General features: G+C 39.3%; 3 protein-coding genes across 10 annotated transcripts in view; 1 reads left to right on the top strand and 2 right to left on the bottom strand.

Annotated features, from left to right (window-relative positions):
- Positions 1 to 10,097, top strand: part of cep290 (centrosomal protein 290) — a 42,594-nt gene extending 32,497 nt beyond the window's left edge. For 6 of the 8 annotated variants that reach the window (XM_074633683.1, XM_074633685.1, XM_074633684.1 and 3 more), the window contains 14 exons: positions 784 to 906; positions 984 to 1,126; positions 1,872 to 2,027; positions 2,420 to 2,543; positions 3,446 to 3,631; positions 4,556 to 4,690; positions 6,113 to 6,199; positions 6,474 to 6,638; positions 6,759 to 6,881; positions 7,175 to 7,344; positions 7,521 to 7,662; positions 8,645 to 8,718; positions 9,189 to 9,283; positions 9,460 to 10,097. In XM_074633683.1, the coding sequence (XP_074489784.1) occupies positions 784 to 906; positions 984 to 1,126; positions 1,872 to 2,027; positions 2,420 to 2,543; positions 3,446 to 3,631; positions 4,556 to 4,690; positions 6,113 to 6,199; positions 6,474 to 6,638; positions 6,759 to 6,881; positions 7,175 to 7,344; positions 7,521 to 7,662; positions 8,645 to 8,718; positions 9,189 to 9,283; positions 9,460 to 9,704 (1,968 nt within the window). In that variant the 3' untranslated portion in view covers positions 9,705 to 10,097. The remainder of the gene's footprint in view (positions 1 to 783; positions 907 to 983; positions 1,127 to 1,871; positions 2,028 to 2,419; positions 2,544 to 3,445; positions 3,632 to 4,555; positions 4,691 to 6,112; positions 6,200 to 6,473; positions 6,639 to 6,758; positions 6,882 to 7,174; positions 7,345 to 7,520; positions 7,663 to 8,644; positions 8,719 to 9,188; positions 9,284 to 9,459) is intronic. The other 2 variants (XM_074633687.1, XM_074633688.1) reach the window with 1 other exon arrangement.
- Positions 10,098 to 17,969, bottom strand: rlig1 (RNA 5'-phosphate and 3'-OH ligase 1). Its single transcript, XM_074633692.1, has 7 exons — positions 17,746 to 17,969; positions 15,428 to 15,545; positions 14,511 to 14,606; positions 13,174 to 13,290; positions 12,517 to 12,717; positions 11,493 to 11,662; positions 10,098 to 10,553 (listed from the first exon to the last, which is right to left on the bottom strand). Exons 1-7 carry the CDS (start codon positions 17,833 to 17,835, stop codon positions 10,368 to 10,370), a joined length of 978 nt encoding a protein of 325 aa, XP_074489793.1. The 5' UTR covers positions 17,836 to 17,969; the 3' UTR covers positions 10,098 to 10,367.
- A 1,834-nt stretch (positions 17,970 to 19,803) lies between these two features.
- lyve1b (lymphatic vessel endothelial hyaluronic receptor 1b) lies at positions 19,804 to 22,850 on the bottom strand. Its single transcript, XM_074634355.1, has 6 exons — positions 22,667 to 22,850; positions 21,838 to 22,000; positions 21,174 to 21,313; positions 20,686 to 21,090; positions 20,455 to 20,533; positions 19,804 to 20,101 (listed from the first exon to the last, which is right to left on the bottom strand). Exons 1-6 carry the CDS (start codon positions 22,749 to 22,751, stop codon positions 19,912 to 19,914), a joined length of 1,062 nt encoding a protein of 353 aa, XP_074490456.1. The 5' UTR covers positions 22,752 to 22,850; the 3' UTR covers positions 19,804 to 19,911.
- Between the last annotated feature and the right edge of the window lie 3,045 nt (positions 22,851 to 25,895).

The raw sequence follows: 25,895 nt of genomic DNA on the forward strand, positions 1-25,895 counted from the left end.
TCCTTCTGTACGTCCAAACTGCCTGACCAAAAAACACGTTTTTTGGTCGTAACTCAAGAATTCATATGGCAATTATGACAATTTCACAGAATAAGATAAAGTGATGACATTTTGGACAGACTTGGATTTAAACTGGTGACTTCCAGACTTCCGTCGCAGATCTGTCTTTAACATCACAGCCTTGCGTCTCACGCAACCTCACAATGGTCACCCAAGCTATCTGAACTCTGGCGCCGAGAAGCCTGGTTTCAGTTCAGTTTCACTTTATTAGTCTTATGTAACACATGGTCAATGGTACAGTGAAATGTTTTGGACGAGAGAACAGGTCAGCGCAGCAGTAAAAAGCACTAGCCACAGTAAGAGCACTAGTCATATAAAGATGAATTAAGATAGAGTACAAAATAGATCAAATATGAGATAAAATGACAATAAGACGTAAGACAAGATGGGATGACATAAATAGAAATAAAGCACTATATAGGTCCACCTGCACATAGAATATGTAGCAGTCCAGCACACTCTAATCAAAGATACAGGCAGTCGTGTACTTTCTAAACGTAGATAGTTATAGTTGGGATTTCTCAAGTTCAGGTAAGATAGGAGGTCTGAGGCTAGGACAAAGCTTTAGCTTCATCACTGTCTCTCGTATGTTAAACATGATGCCATGGGTTGTGGCCCTAAAGGGAATGGAATACCTGTTAGGACCACTGTCGACCTCCACTGTTCACTGTTTAAGAAAAGTGAGGTGCTCAGGACATCTTTGTTTCTGTATTTGCTGATTAGAGTCAACCAGAACCAGATGGGAAGGGGCCAACCGTCGAGAATCTGCAGAGGAAGATCAGGAGGCTCGAGTCTGACTTGGAGAAAAGAGCAGAAATGAAAAATGTTAAGGATGATAATGACAAGGTTTGAGCATCAGTTCTGTCGTTGGCATTATCATTTGTTCGTACGTTCTCTTGATGTACGACCTGTTTGTCTGACAGACCAAAGGCGACATTGTGCGTTGGGAGGAGGGAAAGAAATGGCAGTCCAAGATGGAAAAGGTGAAGAATTCACTTAAGGAGAAGGAACGAGAGAATGAATCCCTGTCGAAACAGCTCGTCACTCTTAAAGACCTCTACGGCAGGTCAGTTTGTGTATCGTACTGGACAGTTAACACTGTATTCTATGATCTTGCTCTTTGTATACATGACAGAATAACTTATTGAAGCTGCAATAGGCAACTAGGAACATGTAATGATTATTTTCATTATCGATTAATCTGCCAATTATTTTCTTAATTAACCGTTATGTCTATAAAATGATAATTGTAAAAAAGAAAAAAAGCACATTATAATTTTCCAGAGCCAGCGGTGAAGTCTTCAAATTCCTTGTTTTATCCGACCCACAATCAATAAGATATTCAATTTACTATTATATAAAACAAAGAAAAGCTGTAATTCACACATTTGAGAAGTTGAAATAATCGATTCAGCTCTAATAATAATAATAAGAGGATATATTTGTCAAGGAGGGAAGGTGTAGGGTTTAGCTTTATAGTATAGTAAGTTATCTGTCAATTCCCAAGTACATCACATTTTCAACTCAAAATGTGATGGCGCTTTAAATAAGAAGGTGCCTGGGAGCTCAGTCAGTGCTCCACAGTAAACTATACACTATGTACTGATGTTGACAGTGCACCATTTTGGAAGTTGGTGTACTTTACTGTTTTGTTCTATCAGGAAATTGTAAATATGGTGACAGAATTCAATGGAAAGCTACTACAGGACCATTTTCAAATTTCAAAATATCAAAAACAGTTTTTTTCCAGGGTGTGTTTTTTTACATTTCTAATTTTCTATTTCCACTCTGTGTTTTTATTGTGCGTGCAGACTGGAGCAAGAGAAGAGTGCACTGCAGAAGAAGCTGAAGGGTCGAGGTGTGACTGCTGATCAGGTGGTGGGGGTGCGATCCACTGAGATGGAGAAGGAGATGGAAGAGCTGAAGAAGAAGAACTCAGACCTGGAGACACAGATCCTCACCATAAAGTACGTAGCAGTCTTTAAAATAAGTCAAAACAAGACAATAAAATCAGGGCATTTTGAACAAAGAAATGTTTTTAAAGATATTGCAGGTGCACAATGATTTCGTATACGTGTATAAAGTTGTGTAACTTATTTTCCATATAACCTTTATTTGCACTTGTAAAACACATTGATGAACAATGTGCTGATTTACATAATAATATTATTTTATTAATACCACACGTTTCATTCAAAAGGGCTTCACAAAATCTAAATTCAACTTGCGTTGCTACACAAGACTTTTCATTTCTAGTTTTGTAAATCATACCTTGAAATACACTTTAAAGCTGAGTTTGTCTGACCATTTATGACCACAACTTGTCTCTTTTATAAAAATACAAAACTTGACCTCCCAGACAGCACCAGGCTTTACCTCGTGACGACGCCATGGAGAATCTGTCGCTGAGGAACCGCTACCTGGAAGAGAGACTCCACTCCGTAGAGAGCCAGATGTCCAAAGAGCCTCCATCAAGACCCTCTGTAAGTGCTCATCAACATGCAGAACATGATGATGATTGTAATGAATGAGCAGGATTTTGAATGAAGTATCCTGATAATTCATATAGTAACATGAATACATGCTGATACATACAATGTGGGAACGATTTGTTTAGTTTTGGATCGACAGAATCTTTTTTGAGGAATTTGTAAATCATGTAAGAAGTTCATCCATTCAAACATTCTTCTCAAATGAAATAATCTGTTTTATATAGTTTTAAATTGAATATTTTAGGTATTCATTGAAGACATCAGCTTTGGCTCTTGGGACTTGCGATGGGCATTCTTCCTTTATTTTTGCTATTTTATAGACTAAACAATGAATTGATTAATTTAAAAATGAATCTAGATTAATTGATAATGACAATTGTAAATATTTTCAGCCCTATATACATATTATAGAGATGAATACCTCACATTTATTGCAGGATGTACAGTAGGCAGTTTAGGCATTTAGGCATTTTACCGATTATTCCATAGATTAATCGAGTAATCGGATAAAAATGCTTTTGCTTTATTAAGGAAGAGTAGTAAATATACAAAAGAGAAAATAAGACGTGTCTTAAAATTAACAACCGATTGGATTCCTTATTAATAAAATCTACATTTTCATGTCTTATGTTGCATCTGTTAAAACTAACTAAACATTTTCTGAAATGCTAACAAAAAAACAAACGATTAAACGAAGACTTTTTTAAAATCAAATTACTCGAGTCACTCGAGGAATGGTTTCAGCTCTAGACTGAACAAGACATTTTTCCCTCCTCTGTATAATGTATCCCCGTTCTGTTTTAAGGAGCCAGATTTTCTTTTATCCCTCTATTCATCATGCTTTACTCTCTTTCTTTATGTATCTCCTTTACTGGATTTAATCTGATTCATAGCCTCTGAGGCCAAAAAGCTCCTCCTCCTGGGCTTCGAGAGGGATTTCTTCTATCACTTTTGATGTTGCGGATGGGTCATGCGAAGGGAATGCAGCACCCCGTCCTGCTGACTCCTGCAGCCGCGTCGTTAGCCCTGTAGCTGTGAAGGACCCCGCTGACCAACAGAGGAAGCCAAAGCAAAGCCAGGTAGCTAGAGAAACCCAAACCAGCTTTGCTGCAGCAGAGGATGTTTGCACTGAAGTAGAGCGATTGAGTCCTAATGTTGCAGAAAACACAGCAGCAGACAAAACCGGAGAAGATGATGTTGACACCACCGATTATGTTAAAGAAGGTGAGACCAAAGCAGATATATACCCAGTTAGTTCTGAAGTTGATGTGGTTGAAGAAAAGGAAGAAACGCGGACCACGAAAGGAAGTGAGCCCGAGCCTGAGGATCTACCAGGAAGACCAGGATCACCTATATCATCCCCTGATTCAGTGGCGGCAGCAACTGGCGCTGAAAGCGTGAATAAAGAGGGTGCTGGTGAACGAGATGATACCGATGATGATGTGGGAATCGCAGAAGGAAAGCCAGAGGAGGCTGTGGAACAGGCTGAGCTGAAAGAAGAAGCGGTTGAGACTACAAAGGAGGTAACAGAGGGTGATAATGCAGAACGGTCCTGCTCAGCAGAACCAGATGTGGACTCCAGCTCCATACTGGGCAAACACCCAGAGAGATTCATCGTTAAAAAACGTGATGATCGCGTACGGAAACGAGAGAGCAGATCGCTTAGATATCTGAAGGTACTCCAAGCTTCTGTAGTCACCCAGCTGAAGTGGTAGTGTTGTGATAGCATTGCAGTAGATGTTGCAGAGAAAAATGTTATTAAAAGTGAGCGGTAAGTGGCTTGTTAGTGTGTTGATGTTTTTCTCTGCATTGTCTGTTATGGACTAAAGGTTTCTGTGTTGTGTGTAGGTAGAGACAGTTTCGTGACCTCATAATAAAGCTGTCCTTCTACACTCCTTTAGCGCTTTTTGAAGATTCACTCTTTTCCTCCACAGCGGTGTAATACCCATCATGGTTTTTAATTAATTTCGCCTGGCTGATTTTGTGTCTTTTACTTCCTACAGACTTCAGGACGAGGCACTGGGACTCCCTCACAGAGAGATCAGGACCACCAAAAAGAAAACCTCAAGCTGGCCTCTGAGAACCTGGAGCTGCGCTTTCAGCTGGAGCAGTCCAACACAGACTTGCCAAGACTAAAGGTACACATAACCACAATTGAGAAGTAGTCTTGCCAAGATGAGAACATCGATATCACTTTCATGCCTGTACAGTAAATATGAAGGTGGAGCCAGGAGGTGATTAGCTTAGTTTAGCATGAAGTGGTTTCCCTGTGATTCCCCCTGTAAAGTGTTGGAAGGCAGATTTTATTACCTTTGGACGGAGCCAGGCGAGCTGTTTCCCACTACTTCTTGTCTTTGCGCTCAGCAGCAGGCTGAAGCTTTGTATTTTTTTAAATTTTCCTTTATTTTCCTTTTATTTCGCCAGAAAAATCCCATTTAGATTTTGTATCTCATTTGCAAGGGGGTCCTGAACAAGATGGCATCTTAAAAGTTTCACACAAGCACCACATAAAAACACAAATAACAGACTTAAAAAACAAAAGTTAAAAACAACATAGAAACATAAAACATTTCACATAAGAGACAACAGACTTAAAACAAACGGCAAGTTACATCAACCAATGCATTTTCATTCAGTGCAATGACAAGTACATCCAGTGCTTAAATAATCCTTATGCAAGCAATATGTAGCACTGACAGCTAGTGTTTAAAATGGGTAACAGCAGTCTAAATTCGAAACTTTGAAGCCGTGGCCCGTCCGCTCCTCCGGTGTGACTGATAGCGGTACGGGCAAGTTTTCGCAATTTGAAGATTACCTTCTAGACACGACCATGTTAGCCTCTGGCCAGCTGCAGTAGTCGGAATCACTTCACCAGCTGTGTCTCAAATACTCGCTGCCTTGATAACACAGCTGCACACGGACCACAGGGAGACGTGCCGGGGCTTTTGAAGTCAGGTAGACTCTAACGTTAACGTGATATCTGTTGATCCAGTTCGTTTGCTTGCTTCCATGGCTGCAGAAGGCTGCGTCTGCGTGCCAATTTGTTTCATATGTATGTGGCAACGAGTTGTCGAAAATGGGCAGTGGACGGGACCACACCGGCCAAAACAAAAAAACAGATGTTCAGGACTGGATTTGAGATTTCAAAGGAGAACATACTGACTGTAGCGTTGTTGTCAGAGAAGCCAGTATTTCAATTTAGCATGTTTCCTTAATCTCTGATGACATATCATGGTCTTTTTATGATTTATTACAGTAAATATATTACATATTGGTCCTTTGATCCTGTTTTTCAAACTGTACATGCTTATAAAATAATGTAATTTAAAATGTCTCTGTAGCTCACACCAAGATGAGGGTCCAAAAACTTTAAAAGCGCTTTCACCAAAAACGGTGCCGATTCTAGGAATGCTATACGTAATTTGTCAGCATGAAACTCTTTATTTCAGCATCATAACGTTGCAAACTTTAAAACAATTTAACAAAAATGTGTAGAACCCCAGACATTAACTTTAAAGATACAGTACAATATTGATTTGAAGTGTTTGTGTTTTTTACAGAATCAAGTTGCAGACCTGAAGGAGATGTGCAGCGCACTGAAAAAGGAAAAGGCAGAGTTGGAGAAAAAGCTGACACACATACGTGGAGTATGTTAACTTAAAGTCACCTGTTCTTTCTAGACACATGAGTATTTTCCCAGAAATGACTAAACGCAGAAATAACAAGAAATAAAACTACACGTCTAAATGTGAGGTGGGAAAAAATCCATAACCTTAAAGAAAATATCAAATCTAATAAGAAACAAATACACAGAATTGGATAGCAGCAACTCCGCTGGGGATCTCGTGTGAAATTTTATTCACCAACCTCTTGTTCCAACTGTAGATCATGAAAGGGATTTTGTAATGTGTTCTTCATCAGGCCGGTCAGAGTGGTAAAACAGTCCCCGAACTCGAGAAGACCATTGGGTTGATGAAGAAGGTGGTGGAGAGGGTGCAGAGGGAAAATGACACACTAAAGAAATCCAGTGCACCTGCAAATCAAGGCAAGGTCGCTGCCCTGGAGCAAGAAAATGAAAAACTAAAGGTTGTTGACCATACCATGTCTTACGTGTATATACTGTGCATTCTTTTATATATTAAATTAAGTTTATTAACTTATCTGTTCTGTTACTACAACTGACCTTAAATATCATTTTTTTTCTAGGCTGACTTTGAGAAACTGAAGAGTCAAAGTGAAGCTGAGCTGAATTCCAGACTTGAATCTAAAACCAAAGGCCTGGAGAAAATAGTGATGGAAAATGAACGTCTACGCAAGGAGATCAAACGGGTGACTACTTATGTTTAGTTCCACAATAAAATGTAAATATTCAAAAGCAGTTACTGAAGAAAAACATTGTAATGTTTCATATTTTCTATTTAAAAGTTGGCATTTAGTCACTAGATTCAGAAAATAGATTCAATATTTGGATTCGGTAAAAACTCTGTTGGTCACAATTTTATTTTCTGAAGCTGAGTTTTACTTTTATGCAATGTTTGTTTTTATGACATGAGTAATAAAACCCTCTGAATACATGTTTTCATCTCTCTTATCCCACCCGTGCATGTTTCATACTGTTACAGGAAATGGAAGCTGCAGAGAGGCTGAGAGTTGCCAAGGCAAGTCTGGAAGTGACCAACGAGAAGCTTGAGGCAGAGCTGGAAGAAACAAAGCAGAGACTGCAGGCCGCTCTATCCAAACCCATCACAGAGGGAGCGAACAGTAAGACCTTGAAGGCCTCTGTGGTAACAAGGTCAGCAAACTGCTTTTTTTTATCCTATCCATTAGTCTTCGTATTGCAGTGTGTGTTAAGAACAAATTGAAAAGATTTAATGAACTGGGTGGACAGTTGGTTATATTGCTCTAGCTCTAGGCTACAAGTACATTTAACAGAGTGTGAGCCAGTGGTTGTTTCACTTACATCCGCAGAATGTTTGAGAACAAGATGACGGAGCTGGAGAAGGAGCTCTCCCAGAAGACCTCCAGTCTCTCTGAACTCAAACGACAGCTGAAGGAGGTGAACGAGTGCGAGGAGAGAGCTCAGATAAGCATTCGGAAACTTGAAGATCAGGTACAGGCTAAATCACTGATTAATTTAATAACAGCAGTCAGGTATTGGCTAACGCACTATTTAATTTAATAACAGCAGTCCGGTACTGGCTAACGCACTATTTCATTTAATAACAGCAGTCCGGTGCATTTAATTTTATGAGGACGTTCAAGTACAGGCTAACTGCTGTTGGTTTGTTATCTCAGTTCTTGACAAACTTTTTCGGATTTGCGATTTGGCCTATACAAACATTGAATCAAGTATTAAAACACATTTACTCAAATACATTTATTTAATAGGTTTAATTAGTACAATATATTTGTTAGAGTTTGAATCTGTTTTTACAAAAGTCTCAGGGCTCTAACAATAGCCAGTTGCTCAGGTTGGTTCAAACTGATTTTGTCCAGACTGGATGGCCTTTTGGCTTTTGTTCAATCATGCGAGTCATTTCAAGAGGGTCTATCATATAAAACAACACATGCCTGATCTTGGGGTAGACTTTGCAGTTACAGATATTATTTAAGTGTTCCAGCTATTTAATGCAGCACTTTCATAAAGTTGAGGGACTTCGAGAGACAGATAAAAAAAACATAATGGTCGAATTTGATGTAGCAGATATCCTGACTTAGTCCCTATAAAACAAGCTCCCTGGATTCCCATAACACAACTCAATAGTCTTAAGTTTGACTCTCCCTGCCTGCCTCTTTCAAACCACAAATCCCCAGTTCTTAACACAGGCTTTGTGTTAAAATCCAAGTCCAAGCTGAGACAACCCTGTTGACTTCACTGACGTTGCAGCAGACGTTATAAAATTGTTTTCACAGGCTGAGTAGTCATGACATGTAAATAGACTTTGACGTGTAAATAGGTGGAGTTCTCCTTTAATACAAAATAGTCTACATTAAAGTCTTATTGTACAGGTTGTGTTTGTGACAAAAATGTTATCAATGTTTTGAAAAGTGCTGTATGAATGTATTTAAATAATGGGTTTGTCATTTCTTAGGTTGAAATGTTAAAAAGATTTCCTACCACTGCAAAGACAGGAGGAGGACTCACCAAGGAGTTCCAGTCAATGAGGTTCGTTAAATGTGCAATGTTAATGACTACTGAGTGATATTAAGGCTGGGTAATATGGTTAATAAGATATTTTTTGGGGAGATATATATATATATTTTGGGGAGATATATATATATATATGATATGGCAAGTACATGAAGTCATGATATAGTATGCCATTCAAATACCATAAAAAGTCATAATATAGTATGCCATAAAAATATCATAAAAAACTCATTGTATATAGTATGCCATAAAGAGAAGTAGTAGAATATGCCATAAGAAGTCATACTATAGTATGTTGTAAAATTTTGTGAAAAAAAGTCACAGTATAGTATGTCAGAAAAAGTCATGGAAAAAAAGTATATTAATAATTTTGTAAAAAAAGTCATAGTATGGTATGTCGAAAAAATTTTGTGTCATAAAAGACAGTATAGTATGTCGAAAAAAGTCATTTTTGACAAAAATCTACATGTTTATCTTGTCTTAAGATTGGTTAACACTGAGCTGGAGAAGGAAAACACCGAACTGAAACAAAGGCTGAACGAGTACAGTGAGCGATATGGTGAAGCATCTTCTAAACTAGGTGAGACTTCCAAACACACTAGCGTTTCTTGCAAATTAAGCTGTGAGAGATTAGAGTTTATAAACGGTCTGTTTGAAAATGTCTATCTAGTAAAGAGCCAACATCCTAATGTATGTGATGTAAACTGTCTTGAAGAACAGCAGTCATTCTAGTTGTCTCTCTCGTTGTATTCTTAGACTACGGGAAGCTCAAACACCTTCTGGAGGCAGCCGAAACAGAGAAAACAAAACTTCAAACTGAGGTTAAAAAGCTGAAAAAAGACCTGGAGAACTTCGACCCAACATTTTTTGAAGAGATTGAAGACTTAAAATACAACTACAATTTAGAGGTCAAGAAGAACATCCTGCTGGAGGAACAGCTGAAGAAGGTGTGTGATCGGTTTGGTGTAAAAGCTGAACTGCCCAGTTCGTCCGTCGGTTAACTCAGGGTTATTTGTGCCTTTTAATGACGTAAGGATTGTTACAACTACACCTGAATGTACTTTTATGGTTACTTTCAATTTAGATCTCTAGGGCTGGGTATCGACCTATATTAAGAAATATCCTCGAATAAAGAATACATACATTTATTGAAAACCTTAAACAATGTCCAGTCCTAAAGATCTCTCTAGAACAGCCTGAAAGTAGTTTTCCTTTAAACAGTAAAGTAATGTATGTTTTTGTTAATACTAAGTTCTTGGTTTGGTGATGTAACTCAACTATGTAGCATATTTATTTCTTTATATTTGTAAAATTCTGAAATTTTTTTATGTATTTGTCAATAAAGCAGCTTTTATACCAATCAGACTGTCAAATAAAAATCTGTTAAATAGAAATGTTTACATACTCGTCATTTATTTTTCACTCATCAATGAAAGAGCTGTAATATACATTATTTACAATATATTACTGGAACAATTCAAGTTGCTAAGAACTGCCCAGTTGGTCAGTCATTTTTTACACTAAAGCTGTACATTATTTCTGCAAAGCAAATGTCATCTGGAATAATTGGCGAAAAAATATCTAGCAGCTATCGTCAAAGTGACAAATACTTATCGGGTCACGGCAAGGAGCTTCAGAAAAAGGTAAAGTTTCTCCGACTGCGTTTACAAGTCAAACTGAATGTCCGGCAGTCGGTTGAAACAGTGTCCATTTAGTCGGGAGAAGGATGCGAACAAGTCCGTGCTATTGTTGTATTCACCAATCGTCCCGTCAACGTGAATGACCACTGACCTCTCCCCGAGGCAGGTGTCCCCATCTGGCCACCTCAGTCCCAGGTGATGACGATGAACCTGCAGACAGAACAGACAATTAAAAACACGTCATGTGTTGAAACCATTTTCTGAATATTTAACAAAAAACTGTTTTCCAAGTGAGAAAATATGGAGTGTTTTTTTTAGTTAAAGGGACTATTTGTAACTTTCAGTATTGCTTGTTAACAGCGACACCTGTGGCCGTTAAGTCAACGAAAGTCAGCGTCGGGCTCGCGCTTGCTCGCTCTAAATAGACATGAACGAGCACCGCTCAAAACAGTGAGGCGACACACGTCAGCTAAAACCACAATATCACTCTATAATTCATCTGCTTGGCAGTAATGTTAGCTGACCAGACGAAGGTCTCTCCATGAATCACTGCTGATCCTAGCGTTTCCTGCTTCAGCCCATCTCAGACCGGGTGCCAGTGTCTCCCTCTGGCACCCGGTCGGAGACGATAACGTTTCTCGCTGCGGAGCCCCGTCACTTCACAAGACACGGGAAACCTCTGTTGGTCTGGAGGAGCTGCAGCATTTATTCCTGCACAAACGTCCACTGTACATTCACTAGATATTCTCAGAGCTACAAAGTCTTCTGCAGTGTGTAGTGAGCGCGCATGCACGTATAGAGGTGGAGCGAGAACGCACGCAGTGTGTGAGTGAAGGCAGCATAGCAGAGACTCCGGTCCTGGAGACCAAAGCTACGGTCTCCCCCGCGTACTATGACCACCGCCAACAAGACGGGTTTCAATAGATACAACTTTGAGGTTTTGGTGCTTCCATGTAGTTTGTGTTGGAGACTGATGGTACGTGTCCACAGGGAGTCTGAACAGCACAGCCACACGCGAGCGGGAATGGAAAACCGACCTGGTAGATTTATACACTTAAAAAGTTACGAACAATCCCTTTAATCTGTTGAATTTCCATAGCTCAAAATGCACTGCACACTGCGGACTGCATGTACTGTACGTTTTCTCACCTTAATGAGCGTGCCGTCGTTGCAGTGCCAGACGATACCCTCGACTCGGCCCTCTGGACTCTCCTGGAACCACGAGCACAGCTGCTGGAAGTCCACTGGTGGAGGGTTTCTGATTCGAACACTCCCGTGTGACACCAGGCAGTGGACTGGCTGCTTCTTACTCCCCAAGCCTGTTAGAACAATACAACTTTGTTACAAATAAATAATAACTCAGTGCTTCTCTTACAGGCAAAAAGTAAAATGATTGAGGTCAAAACCTTGGAGAGTTTTGACCACTAGCAGAGAAAAGTTATGACGAGTAGGTCCCCGTTTTGTCTTAACTGTGCATGCACGCTAGGATGCACATGCGTGGGCGAAGTTCTACACATTCCTGACGACTGTTTCACTATTTCTCGTCAGTCGGTGGCAGTAACATGCAAGAAACATAGTAATGTGCCAACAAACGCAGGGAGGAAGAAAACTGATGGCCAGTAAACATGACATTCAATGATTCTTTTTGTGACATTTTTATAGCATATTGTACTATGATGACTTTGTTTATGGCATACTACTATGACTTTTTTTAAATAACATTTTTCTATGGCACACTACACACGACATTTTTTAGTAATTTTTATGGCATACAATAGTATGACTTTTTACATGACAGTTTTATGGCATATTATAATAGGACTGTTTTTTAAGACTTTTTCATGGCACACTACAAAATGACTTCTTTCACAACTATTTCATGGCATACTATACTATGACTTTTATGACATAAAAATGTCATTAAAGATTTGGGATGAACAGCATAAAGAGGCACAGAGGCCACAGCTTTGGGTATTGGTTGACTCCATCCTCCCACTGCAAAACAGGATCCTTGCCAATTTGGATCCAGCTTTCATTTGAGAAGCCCTTTTTTAAAGCACAACCTACTCAAGGCAAGCACAAGCTGGCATTGAAACAACTATTTGTTCAAAAATGACCCCCCTTTGACACTACCCTAAATGAACATTAAAAGTAAAATGCAGCATCACATTACCATAAGGGTTTCCGTTGACATTGGTTCCAATGAGCTCCAGCGTTTGTTCCAGGAGGTCTGCCAACGGGACCGCAGCGACTTCTAGCATGTCATATTCATCATCAGCGCTGGGCCTGAGAACGAGAGCCGCCCCGATGCCAGAATCCACCACGGAGGAGTGCCAGCAGTACTGTTTGTTGTCCTTCTCCACTGGAACCCAGCCTGAACATTCACAAGGACCAAATCACTACTTCTGCAGGCAGCATCATCCACGATGACAGGAAAAAAAAACATTTCCAACATGTTCAATGTCAGAAACGTTACTGGATGTCCTTAATGGAAGCCCGGAACTTATAATTCATCATTTATTAAGAGCACATTTGGTAATTTTATACCAAATTCAATACAATCCTATGCTGTGATGTGATGTAATTTGACTGTGGCGACTTCCTTCTGTACACCCTGTACTATTCTGGGCTGAAGGGTGAGGTCATTGTGTTTAATGGAAACTGAACACAACTGTTGGTTATCTTTAATGGTGTTACTGTCTGCTACATTATAATAATCACGTTAGATTAAATCCTCCATGAGGTTAAACTAATGTGGCACATCTGCAGTAAAGCTGCTGATTAATAATATTAAAGATTATGTTGATGAGTAATGGTTAAACTTCAGGACCTGGAATGTGTCCATGTTCATCAGGCACCGGATGGCCGTTGTGATGTTTGACTCGGTGGGCTGCGATCCACGTCTCCGGCACGGTCTTAAAATCTTCCTCTACGATCCACGTGAAACCTGGAAAAAAAGAACACAAAAACTAGTCAAACCTCCCTGTAGAAATAAAGCAACTATGTGACATGTAATATACAAACGTGTTGGTTAAAAAACTGGGTGCACACGGTTCTGTAATAGCCAAATTCCTATCTTAAGATAAGATAGGAATTATTTCCTAAATACAGTAAGCAAACGGGTCTGCAATACTAAAAATCCTGAATATCATCTTACACTGAGAGAATATCTAAGATCTATCTTATAGTTTCTCTCATGAGGCCCCTAAGACTGGAGTGAAACAGGCTATTTTTTTAATGTATTTTGACTATTGTATTTGGATAGTAGAGTGAAACTGTCTGTACTATGATTTGCAATGAGTTGAGGACACTGGAGTGAAACGGACTATTTTCATGTATTTTGATTATTGTATTGAATACTGGAGTGAAAGGGGCCGTAATGTGATTACGAGGGCTGTCAAAGTTAACGCAATAACGCGTTAACGCAAATTTGTGTTAACCCCGCTAATTTCTTTAACGCATTAATGCAACTTTTTCCATGATTTCGGAGGTTGTAGCAGGCTCAGTTTTAAAGCTAGAGGGATCCATTGGTATTAACCAAACTTGCGTTAAATTTTGGTGAGGAAAAACTGGCATAGCCATTTTCAAAGGGGTCCTTTGACCTCTGACCTCAAGATATGTGAATGAAAATGGGTTCTATGGGTACCCACGAGTCTCCCCTTCACAGACATGCCCACTTTATGATAATCACCTGCAGTTTTGGGAAAGTCATGCCTGTTGGGCTTGAGTTTGCCATGTTATGATTTGAGCATATTTTCTATGCTAAATGCAGTACCTGAGAGGGTTTCTGGACAATATTTGTCATTGTTTTGTGTTAATTGATATCCAATCAAAAATATATACATACATTTGCATAAAGCAGCATTTTTGCCCACTCCCATGTTCATAAGAGTATTAAATACTTGACAAATCTCCCTTTAAGGTACATTTAACAGATAAAAAATGTGCAATTAATTTGCGATTAATCACGATTAACTATGGACAATCATGTGATTAATCATGATTAAATATTCTAAGCGATTGACAGCCCTAGATATAAGTTGTAATGGTTGCCTTGTCACTATGTACAGTTACTTTTGTGGACCCCAGGAAGAATAGCTGCTGTTGGTAATGGGGATCCTAATAAACTAAACTAAACGTGTGCTTTGGTAACGGAGGCTAAAATACCTGTACAGCTCCGGTGAGTATGTTGATACTTTTTGAACCTCTTCTCCGCCTGTTTGTTGGGTTTCCTGTCGAGTCGAGCCCAGAGGTGAGGTCGCCCTACAGGGAAAACATAAACCGTCATTCGGTTTTTCACCAAAGAGGCATCATCACCCATTTTATTTCCACCATCTATGCATCGCTTTATTCTCTCATCCCAGCTGACATCACAAGCACTGCACAGAAATGGGAGAGAGATCTTGATACTGAGTATATTGAGGATGATTGGCAGAAAGCCATTAAAGTGTTTAGGTCCACGTTTATATGTAACAGACTGAGAGAGACACAGTATTATATGGTCTATTTGAATATTTCTGCATACTGGGTACCATAAACAGTCTTGGATTTGCATATATTGGGTATCACTGTAAAGAGTCTCTTGTGGATCCAATGAGTCCAACTGTATTCATGTGTGATGATGTTAGTCCCCATAGGAGCCATTTCATTGTAGTGAGACCATTTTTTGAAACTTGACCTCACTGTATAAAATGACCTGTGGTGACCTCTAAGATAATCACAGCCTCATGAAACTGTACAACCACAAACTAGAGACCTAGAGCATTCAGAGGATGGATGGAAGGATACAAGTCCTCTCTACTGCAAGAAAATTAACAATTAAGGTTGTTGTTAGACTTGTACAATTCACTTTCATTGTTCCTTTTTTATAGAAATAGGATACTAATATCAATGCTAGTAAGGCTACAGCACTTCCTTTTTTTATCATGTACTCAATTTATAACATAATCACAATATGAAGCAGAAAAGGCAAAAAATCCTCCCATCTGTCAAGCATAAATATTATCTTTTTTGTACTTTTACAAGAGAAAACATTCAGCATACTGAAGGCTTCCATGGTAGATGTCATTCTGAGAGATCCTCACCTTTATGAACTGTAACGTAACAGCAGGTGCCGTCTAGTTTTTCTGTGGCGAGTGCACAGTCAACGTTGGCCTCCAGAGCAACGGGGTTCACGTTTTCTGTGGCAACAACCTGAAATGGCTGAACAGAGACAAAGAAGTTTAACCATTATGAGTTCAAAGGAAACAACTGGAAAAACTATATTACAAGTGTTATCCCTACACCCATTCATCTTAACATTAGTGGTTAAAATCAATTAAAAAGGCACAATTATTAGGCTACATTATCTCATTTTAATATCAGTCCTCTATCAATAACGTATTAGCCCAGATGATTTATATGTCAAGCATGGAAGGTTGTATGTTTATTATTCTTTTGATCAATTAGTCAATCAAGAGAATCATCAACAATTTTTGATATTCTATGAATTGTTTACATCATTTATCAAATATTACAGCTTCTCTAATGTGAGGATTTGCTGCTTTTCTGTGCTGTTTTTATAGATTGTAAATTGAATATCTTTGGGTTTTGGACTATCGGTCGGAACAAACAAGCAATCTGAAGACATCATCTTAATATCTGGGAAATTGTGATGAACATTTTTCATTGTTTTTTCTTTTTTACATTTTAAAGATGAAACAATTGATTAATGGAAAAAAATAATTGATAGATTAACCGATAATAATGATAACCATTAATTGAGTGGAGAGTGTTTGACAAATATTACCAAAATAATTGATGCACATTAAGCATTCAAAAGTCCACTGAAAGTGCTGCATTTTCCATATACAGTACAAACACATGTTTATGGGTTTGATGAATAAACAAATTAGTGAATTATCTTTATTTACATTGTGCTTTTTATAGCAGAGCCAAAGACACTAAAACAGGCAATGTTGTCAAAGTAACAGGCCTATATCATGAATGTAGATATGCCTCAGCCTCACACTGTCATAGTACAGTTTAAAATGTCCTCGAACACTTTTGTATTTTTTCTTTTTCCATTGACCAACCGTGAAAACTAATGTCAGATGCCCAAAATCATGTTTTAACAATAACATATGATGTAATAGATCTTCTCCTGCAGTGATGATAAAGTATGGTGATGATGATGGTGAAGATGAGATTCACATGATTTGAGTCAAGTGATTCACATGTTTTCATATTTTAGTTATTTTGGCTTAGGTTCATTTTTAATTAATAATTTAATTTAATTTCTGTTCTGGAAATGTATGTAAATTAGCAATAAGATATCATTTGCATATTTAAATATTCCAGAAAACTTGTAATACAAAAAATAAACTGCCTTAATGAAAGAAGTCAACTGGGGAAGTTGCATGCTGATATTGATTCGGTTATCAATTCAATTCAATTTGCTTTATTGGCATGACTGTCAGGTGAACAATATTGCCAAAGCGTCAATTCAATAATGAATAAAAATTAAAAAAAGAACAAAATAAAAACAAAAACATATATATACATGTATACAATTCATTAAACAAATTGCAATATATAGATATTTAAAAAGAACATGCATGTAAATGGAAGAAAAACAATAAAGAAGTAATTAATGTTTGTTGTCAATAAAAACAAATAAAAAACAATTAATAACAATATATTGCAATATCAAAGGATTAATGTAAAAAACAACAAAAATCTTTTTCTATCTATTAATGTAGTTTTTATGGTTTTGTTTTTTTACCAACTTGAGTATTTCTACACTGTGATCAGAGTACTTCCTCCACTACCTGTCTCCTGAGGTAACAGCCCAGTAGGAGGCTGGATGGCATCACAACATGCTTTATTACTGATGAGAGGAGTAAATGCATCAAAGTTAAAATCATTAACATATTATCTCTGTGTCTACGGGGATAAAAAGGACGTGTTTCTTTAGTTAACATCCTCTGGTTGCAGCAGCATGATGTGAATCACTGTCTGCTTTCTGCAGCTGCACCACTGAGCTGTCTCCTCTCCTCTCCTCTCCTCTCCTCTCCTCTCCTCTCTCCCCTCCTCTCCTCTTCTCCTCTCCTCCTCTCCTCTCTCCTCCTCTCCTCTCCTCACCTCTTCTCACCTCTTCTCCTCCTCTCCTCTCTCCTCCTCTCCTCTCTTCTCCTCCTCTCCTCTCTCCTCCTCTCCTCCTCTCCTCTCTTCTCCTCCTCTCCTCTCTCCTCCTCTCCTCTCCTCTCCTCTCCTCTCCTCTCTCCTCCTCTCCTCTCCTCTCCTCTCCTCCTCTCCTCTCCTCTCCTCTCCTCTCTTCTCTTCCTCTCTCTCCTCTCCTCTCTCCTCTCTCCTCCTCTCCTCTCCTCTCTCCTCCTCTCCTCTCCTCTCTCCTCTTTCTCACCTGACAGTCTCGTTTTCCGGACTGTTCCTGCTTCACCTCCGTCAGAAACACACAGGAGATCTTCTGCTGAACGGAGCTCAGACGGCGCATTGTGGCGTGTTTTATAATGATATCCACCCGAAGCCCTCCGGTAACGTTTAACGCTGAGCAGAGCACAGATTCACACGGTGAGGTGGTGAGGCGGTGAGGTGTGTTGGTGTGTTTGGTAGCATCAGCATGGATGTGGATGAGATTTCCGGTCACGTGACGCACTTCTTCTTCTTCTTCGTTTTTTTTTTGTAGATTCGCAAACGACTAAAAGGCTCATCAGCGCCGCCGTGCTGTGTGGATGGAGACGGCTATAACACAGGATATTAACTGAATGCTTATTTGTAATGTTATGCTAAAATGTATTGACAGACCCCTGAGCTTACTTTTTTAAAACATCTTGTTAATTTTTTTTTTTTTTTGTAAGACAACAACATTGTATTATTTTCTGCTTTCAACCAGGTTTATAGGCCACAGTAGTATTGCACATAAAAGCCCTTCAGTACTGAAAATCAAACAAGTCACTTATCTACTGATCCAGACAGAACAGTAAGTGGCAAATATGACCCAATAACAAAAAACTTAACTTGTATTCAGAAATGTAAGATTTGTTTAATATAGTTTGTTTTGGGGGGTTTTCTGACCCAAAGTTTTCTGATTTAAAGCTGCAGTAGGCAGTATATCTTTGGTATCATTGGGCAAAAAATCCATAATAACCTTTCAGCATATTGTAATTCAAGTGTTCTGAGAGAAAACTAGACTTCTGCACCTCCTCATGGCTCTGTTTTCAGGCTTTAGAAAATGTAGCCCGTGACGGCAGACTTTGACCAATCACAGGTCATTTCAGAGAGAGAGAGAGAGCGTTCCTATTGGCTGTGCTCCGGTCATGTGGCCGGTACTTGGCATTCCTTCACCAGATTTTACAATGGTGGCGGCGTCACAAACTTTCTCATTTCACAGCTAAACCGTGATTCTGAAAACATTTGAGGAGAGATATAGGCATCAACATATCAGATTATTGATTCATATTTGATCAGCGCTGCCTAGTTTGACCGGAGTTGGTGAGTGATTGACAGCCGGCTCTCATAGACAGCAGCTGGACAGCAGACCTCAGATCAGCTCTGACTGGTTGTTTTCCTCCGGTCTGTGAAAACTTGCAGATGCCGTTAGGAGCACCAGAGGACACCGGAGGACACAGAGGCACATGATTTTTTTCAGGTTACCTGTTTCATGTACTACTGTCACGATATGGTGACTATTTTATAAAAATAACTTTTTTTAATCATATTTGCTCCAATCTCGCCTACTTCAGCTTTAAAAGAATAGTTTGGCTTTTTGGGAACTACGCTTATTCCCTTTAGCGAGAGTTGGATGAGAGGATGGATACCACTCTCATCACACTCAACACATCACGCTCAAATCACTCAAGTCTTTAGTCACAGTCATTCTGAAGCTGTAAACAAACTAGTAACTAAACGTATCAGATAAATGTAGTGAGGTATAAAATTCAATATGAAATGTAGTGGAGTCGGAGTATAAAGTAACATAAAATGGAATAACTCAAGTAAAGTACAATTACCTCAAAATTGTACTTAAGTATCCTACAGTACTTGAGTAAATCTACTTAGTTACTTTCCACCACTGTTAATTAGCCACTGAAAAAAGGGCATTATGCGGCTGACAAACTTCAGCAGCACATATAAATATAAACCAATGGATTCCTCAGGTTTTCTAGCTTCATATGATCCCAGTATCTTCACTAAACCTGAGCCCGCTATAAACTAAAATATACGATAATGCGTTAAAGAAATTAGTGCCGTTAAAAAACAAATTTATGCTAACGCGTTATTATCGCGTTAACTTTGACAGCCCTTATATATATATATATACACATACATATACATATACTGTATACATCTATCAATTAGATGAAAAACTAAGTATATTTATTTTAAAATTATGCCATAAAATGTATGCGCTTATTTATAATAACACTGAAAAGTACATTAAAAACCAATCGTAGCATTTAAAGACATGTATTTAAAACATTTACTGAAATTTATCAGGTAAAAAACTGTGGCTGTAATTCATTTAACCCACTTTAGAAAACCCCACACCACACACAGAAATATGGTAAAGCTACTCTGAAGAGTTTGTTTTGGTGTCTGGATTCACACACAGCGTGATCTCACTGGAGTACTTCCTGTCTGATTCATCTTCTTGTCCTTCATGCTGACTGTGCAGGTCCATCTCACTGTCGGTGTGCTTCCACATCTCTGTCTCTGTGTCGTCCTTCTGCTGCCCCTGACACCAAAAGGTGAAAATATTCCTTTTCCAAAAGGAGAGAAAAAAAAACACAATATACACGGATTAATACAATATATTATCAATATATCAGATTCAGTTTGTGCCTCATTGCTACCAAGTGTTAAGAATAAAGATAATAAGTGCTAGTCTGTCAATATTGATGACGAGTTTGAAACCATTAATGGCTCTATAGAGACAGTAGATACATCCAAGTTTTCAAACTCTGTCTCTCCTCCAGGATGAAATCAAATTATGTTTTTGCCTTTATTCTTTAAAGTAGCTCTTTCTGTTTCCAAATCGTTATCCTACATGTTTCATCAAAGCTGCTTCAGACAGTGTTTTAAGCAATACAGGACATGTGACAAAACGACTCACAGTTTGTAGTACCACACGACGCCTGCTGCTGTCAGGAGCAGAAGGATGACGCCAAGAATGATGAGTGCTGTAGGTACATCTGGAAAATAAATAAAGAGTTTCTAAATAATTACTAAGCTAACTACTGTAGAGCAAAGAATGTTGCCTCTTCTTGGGAAAACTGTCACAAGGGAGCATCAAAAACACATAAAACATCAATCTAAAAAAAAATGAAAGGAGACCAGGACGTACCTCCCAGAGAAGGTTTTGCAGAGCTCGTCGGCTGTGGCGTCACTGACTCAGAGGAAACCGAGAAACTGGAGGCATGAGCAGAAGTAGAAAAGGCTAAACTGACGACAGTGGGTTTTGAGGTGATAAGGTGAGAAAGAGAAGTTGGAATATGGGTGGAGAAAGGATTCAGAGTATTGGAGGAGGAGGAAGTCCTAGTTGAATGTGTTGCTTTGATGAGGAGAGTAAAAGCTGAAAGAGATGTCTGCTCGGGGGGTTTGGTTGTCATCGGCTTCCTTGATGGAGACTCAGTTTCTGGTCTGTGCGGAGGTGTGGCAGGTGTTGAGGTTTGGGTCAGTGCTGTCAGTGTGGCGGGCTGCGTGGAGCTTTGTGGGCTGGCTGTTGATCCGTTTGATGTTTCCTCTAAATCTGCAAGTAGTGAGGAACAAAAGGTTTATAGTCATTCAGTCACATGGGAATATACAGTATACAGTGTAGTGAATAGACAGTACCTGATACATTGAAGCAGAAGACACCAAACTTCTGATGTGCCTTTGCGTACCATGGCACCACCCCGGTTTTGCCCTTTCCACAGTTTTTGTCAGCTGTAAGTCGTGGGACGACTGCGATCTGTTCAGCTACCCAGCCGAATCTGTTAGAATAGCAAATAATGTGCAAATGATTAATCAAATTTTAGTCAAATCAAGTGTTTTAGCTTGGTTTATAAAAAAACAACACGTTCTCATCCCAACTCGTCATAAACTGAGACTTTGTCATGCCCCTTAGCATCACTTTTTCGGTCGCAGTAAACATGTACTTAATGTGAATTAAACAAAACCACTTGCTTAGGATCAGGAAAAAACAACATGGTGGGGCTTAAAATTACTACGTTTTTACAGTGAAAATATGACGATGTTGTGAACAAACAGCTGATTGTAAAGTGAAAGTGAAACGTAACACGGTGCCACTGGGGACGCCGGGGGGGCTCCAAATCCGTATTTCACCTAGGGCACAAATAGGGCTAGAGCCAGCCCTGTATAATTGAGTAATATTACAGTGTTAGATTACTTTTATCATTCAAAAACAATCAGCGGAAATCTCCAACACTGCATATTGGTCAATACCTTAACAAGTATTCTACAACACCAGAACAGTCACCACATGCTTTCAGCCTACTTGCACATCTCCAGTCCGCTCTGTACCGCTCGCTCCATTTGGGCTCTTGTCGCCATGGTGACGTTCAGAAATAGACAGGCAGCTCTGGCAGCAGTGAAGTTGAAGGTGTATTTCCCTCCTTCCATAAGCATGAAGACTCCTGCAGCTCTGTGACCTTGAGGGACTGTAGACATTTTGTGCAAAAAAACAAAAAATACATACATTTAAAAAGCTGCAACATCAACATGTCGGAGCTTAACAAGAGTTCTGTTACTAAAAACAATATTAATTCTGGACTGAAGCTTATCTTTTATATGCGTGTGTAAATTTAAAGTATCACATCTTATAAAAAGCTTATAAAAGCACCATGATTTGTGTTCATTTTGTCATTTCACAGTTAAATCATTTTAATTTACAGTACAAACTGTACTATATTCTAACTTAAATAGTAATATAGGTACACATAGGCCACAGATGGCACTGTGGGTACAATAACAACAACAGCAAAGCATAATAATGTAATTAATAATTGACATTTTCCACATTTAACTCATGATGATATTTGATCACTTTGCATTTCATGCGCTCCTGAAGCTTTTAGCCGACTGTGACCATAGAATTATTTTTTGATCGTCATGTGTAAAGCAACGAAGAAGAGTGCAGAAGTCAGAGCGTCCTGAAAATATTCCTTTCACCATAAAAGGTCATGCATGAAATATCTAAAAAAAAAATGTCATACATTCAAATTCATTCACACCAGCAAAATAAACAATCAAAATGAAATACATAAATGTGCAGCATTTGCTCTAAATGTGGTCCTCCACTTACATCAGAAACAAAACAAACTCACCTTTAATTAGATCGGAGTCAGACGGCAGCAAAAAGGCTGCAAAAGACAAAAGTAAAAGTTGAGTAAAAAAACAAAATCTTGCCATGTTTTCTATAAAATATCTATAACTGAAGCGGTTGAAGGTGAAGAGCCGAATAAAGCGAACGCAAAAGGGGAAAAGCCTCAGAACGAATGTGATGAGATGAGGAAACAGGAAGCGGAGGTCAAATCTGCTTGATGCCCCCTTTATGAGATAACACACACATCCACAGGAAGACCTTGACTCTCAGTGGGTTTGATCCAAAACATGGTTGTTTTGGCTATCAAATCACGGATATAGGACATAAACAGCATATTCAAACTATTTAAAAATAAAAACAAATTGAGGATTTCCAGGATATATTAAAGCAGTGTGACAGGAAACATTAGCTTTAACCGGTGTTCTGAGAGAATAAACAGGAGATAATCCTCTTATTGACATTGAAGAGCTGATCAGTTTATGTTGGCTGGTTGCTTCATACTCCTTTATCAAACTGGTGCTGTCAAATACGGATAAAGCAATATACTTGAAAATAGTTTTTTTCCGGTTTTCACTGGTCTGGGGTGTTTCTGCTTCGCCAGCATCTTCCAGAGCTATGTTTGCTCTGACAGGCTAGTCGGAAAGGGAACTTCCTCCACATTGTTTCTGTGTGTTTTCTTTCCCTGTTTCTCTTTTTCCCACTTTTACTCTTCGTCTCTATAATCATTTCTAGCTCTCCTGTTCTTTGTTAAACTCTTACCAGCTGTGACAGCGACACTAGTATTGTTTTCATCTTGTGAGTCTGTGTGTGAGTCACAGAAGCGGTTTTGAGTACTTTGCTAGATGTTTATATTTCTGTCTGTCTGTGGACAGATTTAGTCAATGCATTAGCGTTGCTGCAAGATGCAGTCATGAAACTTTACAGGTGTGTAGTTGAGATCAAAACCAAGGCCGAGTGTAAAGATGGGTGTGGTCCGAGCAAGGGCTCCGGAGGTAGAGGAGTAGGAAGTGCAGGAAGGGGCCCCTCCACTTTACGTCCCTGGCTCAATTTGGCGTCACAGCTGGTGTGATCCCATCGCAATACGGTCTCTAGTTCTATAATGTTTCTGCTGCACCACATTGCTCTCTAGTCTATTGGTGACGGAGGGCGTCTCAATGCCTTCCATTCATTTCCTATGGAAAGAGGGAGAAGCAGTTACCCAGTGCATGGTTGGTAGTGTTGCGGCGAGTTTCATAAAGTTGAAAAATCTAAACTTTATGCAAATGAACTCGTCCAGCGACGCGTCTAGCTCACAAAATTTGGACCAAATTGGTAAACTAAAAATAAACAAGATTCAGCAGATGTTTTCAAAAATAGATTTTTGGTGGATTGTTTAGACGAAATAACAAAAAAAGATGCATTCCACTATAGGGTAAGTCACCGCGGCCAGTTGAGTGGAGCAGCGCGTCTACCTCTCTGGTGGACAATGTACCGTAAGGCTGCTTTCACACCAGATCTGGCGGTGCAGCGAAAAAACGCCAGTCCTCCCATTCATTTTGAATGGCGGTAGTGCGTTTGGGCTGTGGCGGTTGCGGGCGCAGGGGGTGTTGGAAAAAATATGCAGTGGCCTGTGGCAAAAACAGCATCAACTTTTGGAGAAATGCAACCCGACGACACGCTGCAGTGGCCAATCACGTAACCGGCGATCTTGAGCTGCACAACGTGACGTCAATCGCAGAACCAACCAGAAACTACATGCAGTTGATCTGTTTGCATGTTCACAGTGGGTGGCACAGCGGGGGATCAAACCTCAACCCTGAAAGTATTAGGATACATTAACTTCATACACCATTATGATCACTTTAACCCTTGAATTTTGTTGACCTTGCCTTTAGGGTCCTTCAAAGCCCAATGCTATAGGTTTACTGCTACTACAACTACTACTAATAAAAATAAAAATAATAATGATATTTGTAAAAACAAACACCTTTTTCCTCCAAATATTTTTTTTCTTTTCAAATACATTCAGTTATTTCTTCATGTGATCCTTCCTGTGTAAAAGCAACACCTGAGAATGTGAATTACAGCAACAAGTGCAAACAATCTGTCATGCTTAACTTAGGTTACACAGAGTGAAACCAGATGTGTTTTGACCAACCCGTTGTCACTCTCAGTCCCAGGTCATCAAATACAGCAGCTTGGTCAGTGGCCCTGCTCATCCTTTACGGGAGTAAAGGAGGAAGTCAGGTGACGTAGTATGAAGAGCGATAAATTCCATGTAGGGAGGATGTCGGGGTGAATGGACGGGTCAAAAAACACAGGACTTTCCCCCCAAAGAGGCCGGCGTTTGTGTCTCATGTGAACCAAAAGGCAACGGAAGACTTATTTTTAGCCTAATTAACTATATAACAAACTTATTTGAACCCAAACCAGAATCTTTTCCTAAGTAGTTTTCTATGAACATGAAAGTTTATTCTAAAATACAGTATGCATTTAACGAGCGGAAATTCACACGTGCAAAACTGACGCTAGAGGAGTACATAGAGCATCATAGTTTGAAGCGTAGGGCCACTGACCAAGTTTTTTTTTTTGCAATTGAATTATTCACATATTTGTGGACTTTAGAAGCTTTTTAAAGCTGCATGGATGTCAAAACGTTGATGCTTGACACTGAAATCAAACCTCATCATTCTCAGCTCAATTAATGCTTAATATTTGACGTTATATTCCAGGAACCTTTGGATCAAAAGCCTGCATGCTTCTCTAATCTCCCAGCATTTAGAAAAACCTGACCGTGGGGGGAGTGATTGAGGCCTGTTAGCATGAGGAGTGATCTTTTCTGTCGGGCCGATGTATTTACAGTCACATGCTTACAGCGAGGATGTTTTAATGTACGGTGGTGACATGACTCAGTGAATATGGTGTTAATAATAGAGCTTCCTTTCTGCTTGAGGGGTTGTAAGGGATACAGCGCTGTAACACAGAGAGGAGCAGGAGGGAGAAGCTAATTGGTCACACTTCCCTGGTCAGGAAGGGCATAAGTCTCAATTCATCCACGGGGAGAGAAAAGCATAATTCAATGATAAAAGCGTGACAATTTCCTTCACGCAGCATCGTTACAGGAAGTCATACTCGGGGAAGAGAGGAGATTGAAATTGAAACAGTTTTTCTGAGGTCACTGATCCAAAGCTAATTACAGATTACTTTTTTTTCCTCAGAACTGTCAAATGATATGCTTTTCCTAAATGTAT

The sequence above is a fragment of the Sebastes fasciatus genome, chromosome 4 (genome assembly GCF_043250625.1).
Source record: "Sebastes fasciatus isolate fSebFas1 chromosome 4, fSebFas1.pri, whole genome shotgun sequence".
Taxonomy (NCBI): Eukaryota; Metazoa; Chordata; class Actinopteri; order Perciformes; family Sebastidae; genus Sebastes; species Sebastes fasciatus.

What these genes read in the sequence shown, in the direction of transcription:
- lyve1b (XM_074634355.1), bottom strand. Translation starts at nt 22,751, where the DNA reads ATGGCAAGATTTTGTTTTTTTACTCAACTTTTACTTTTGTCTTTTGCA. An exon ending in TGACTCCGATCTAATTAAAG is followed by an intron (nt 22,001 to 22,666) that starts GTGAGTTTGTTT and finishes AAATGTCTACAG; the next exon opens with TCCCTCAAGGTCACAGAGCT. An exon ending in TGCAAAACCTTCTCTGGGAG is followed by an intron (nt 20,534 to 20,685) that starts GTACGTCCTGGT and finishes TTTATTTTCCAG; the next exon opens with ATGTACCTACAGCACTCATC.
- rlig1 (XM_074633692.1), bottom strand. Translation starts at nt 17,835, where the DNA reads ATGCGCCGTCTGAGCTCCGTTCAGCAGAAGATCTCCTGTGTGTTTCTG. An exon ending in TGTCAACGGAAACCCTTATG is followed by an intron (nt 11,663 to 12,516) that starts GTAATGTGATGC and finishes TTGTTCTAACAG; the next exon opens with GCTTGGGGAGTAAGAAGCAG. An exon ending in ACGACGGCACGCTCATTAAG is followed by an intron (nt 10,554 to 11,492) that starts GTGAGAAAACGT and finishes TTCTGTCTGCAG; the next exon opens with GTTCATCGTCATCACCTGGG.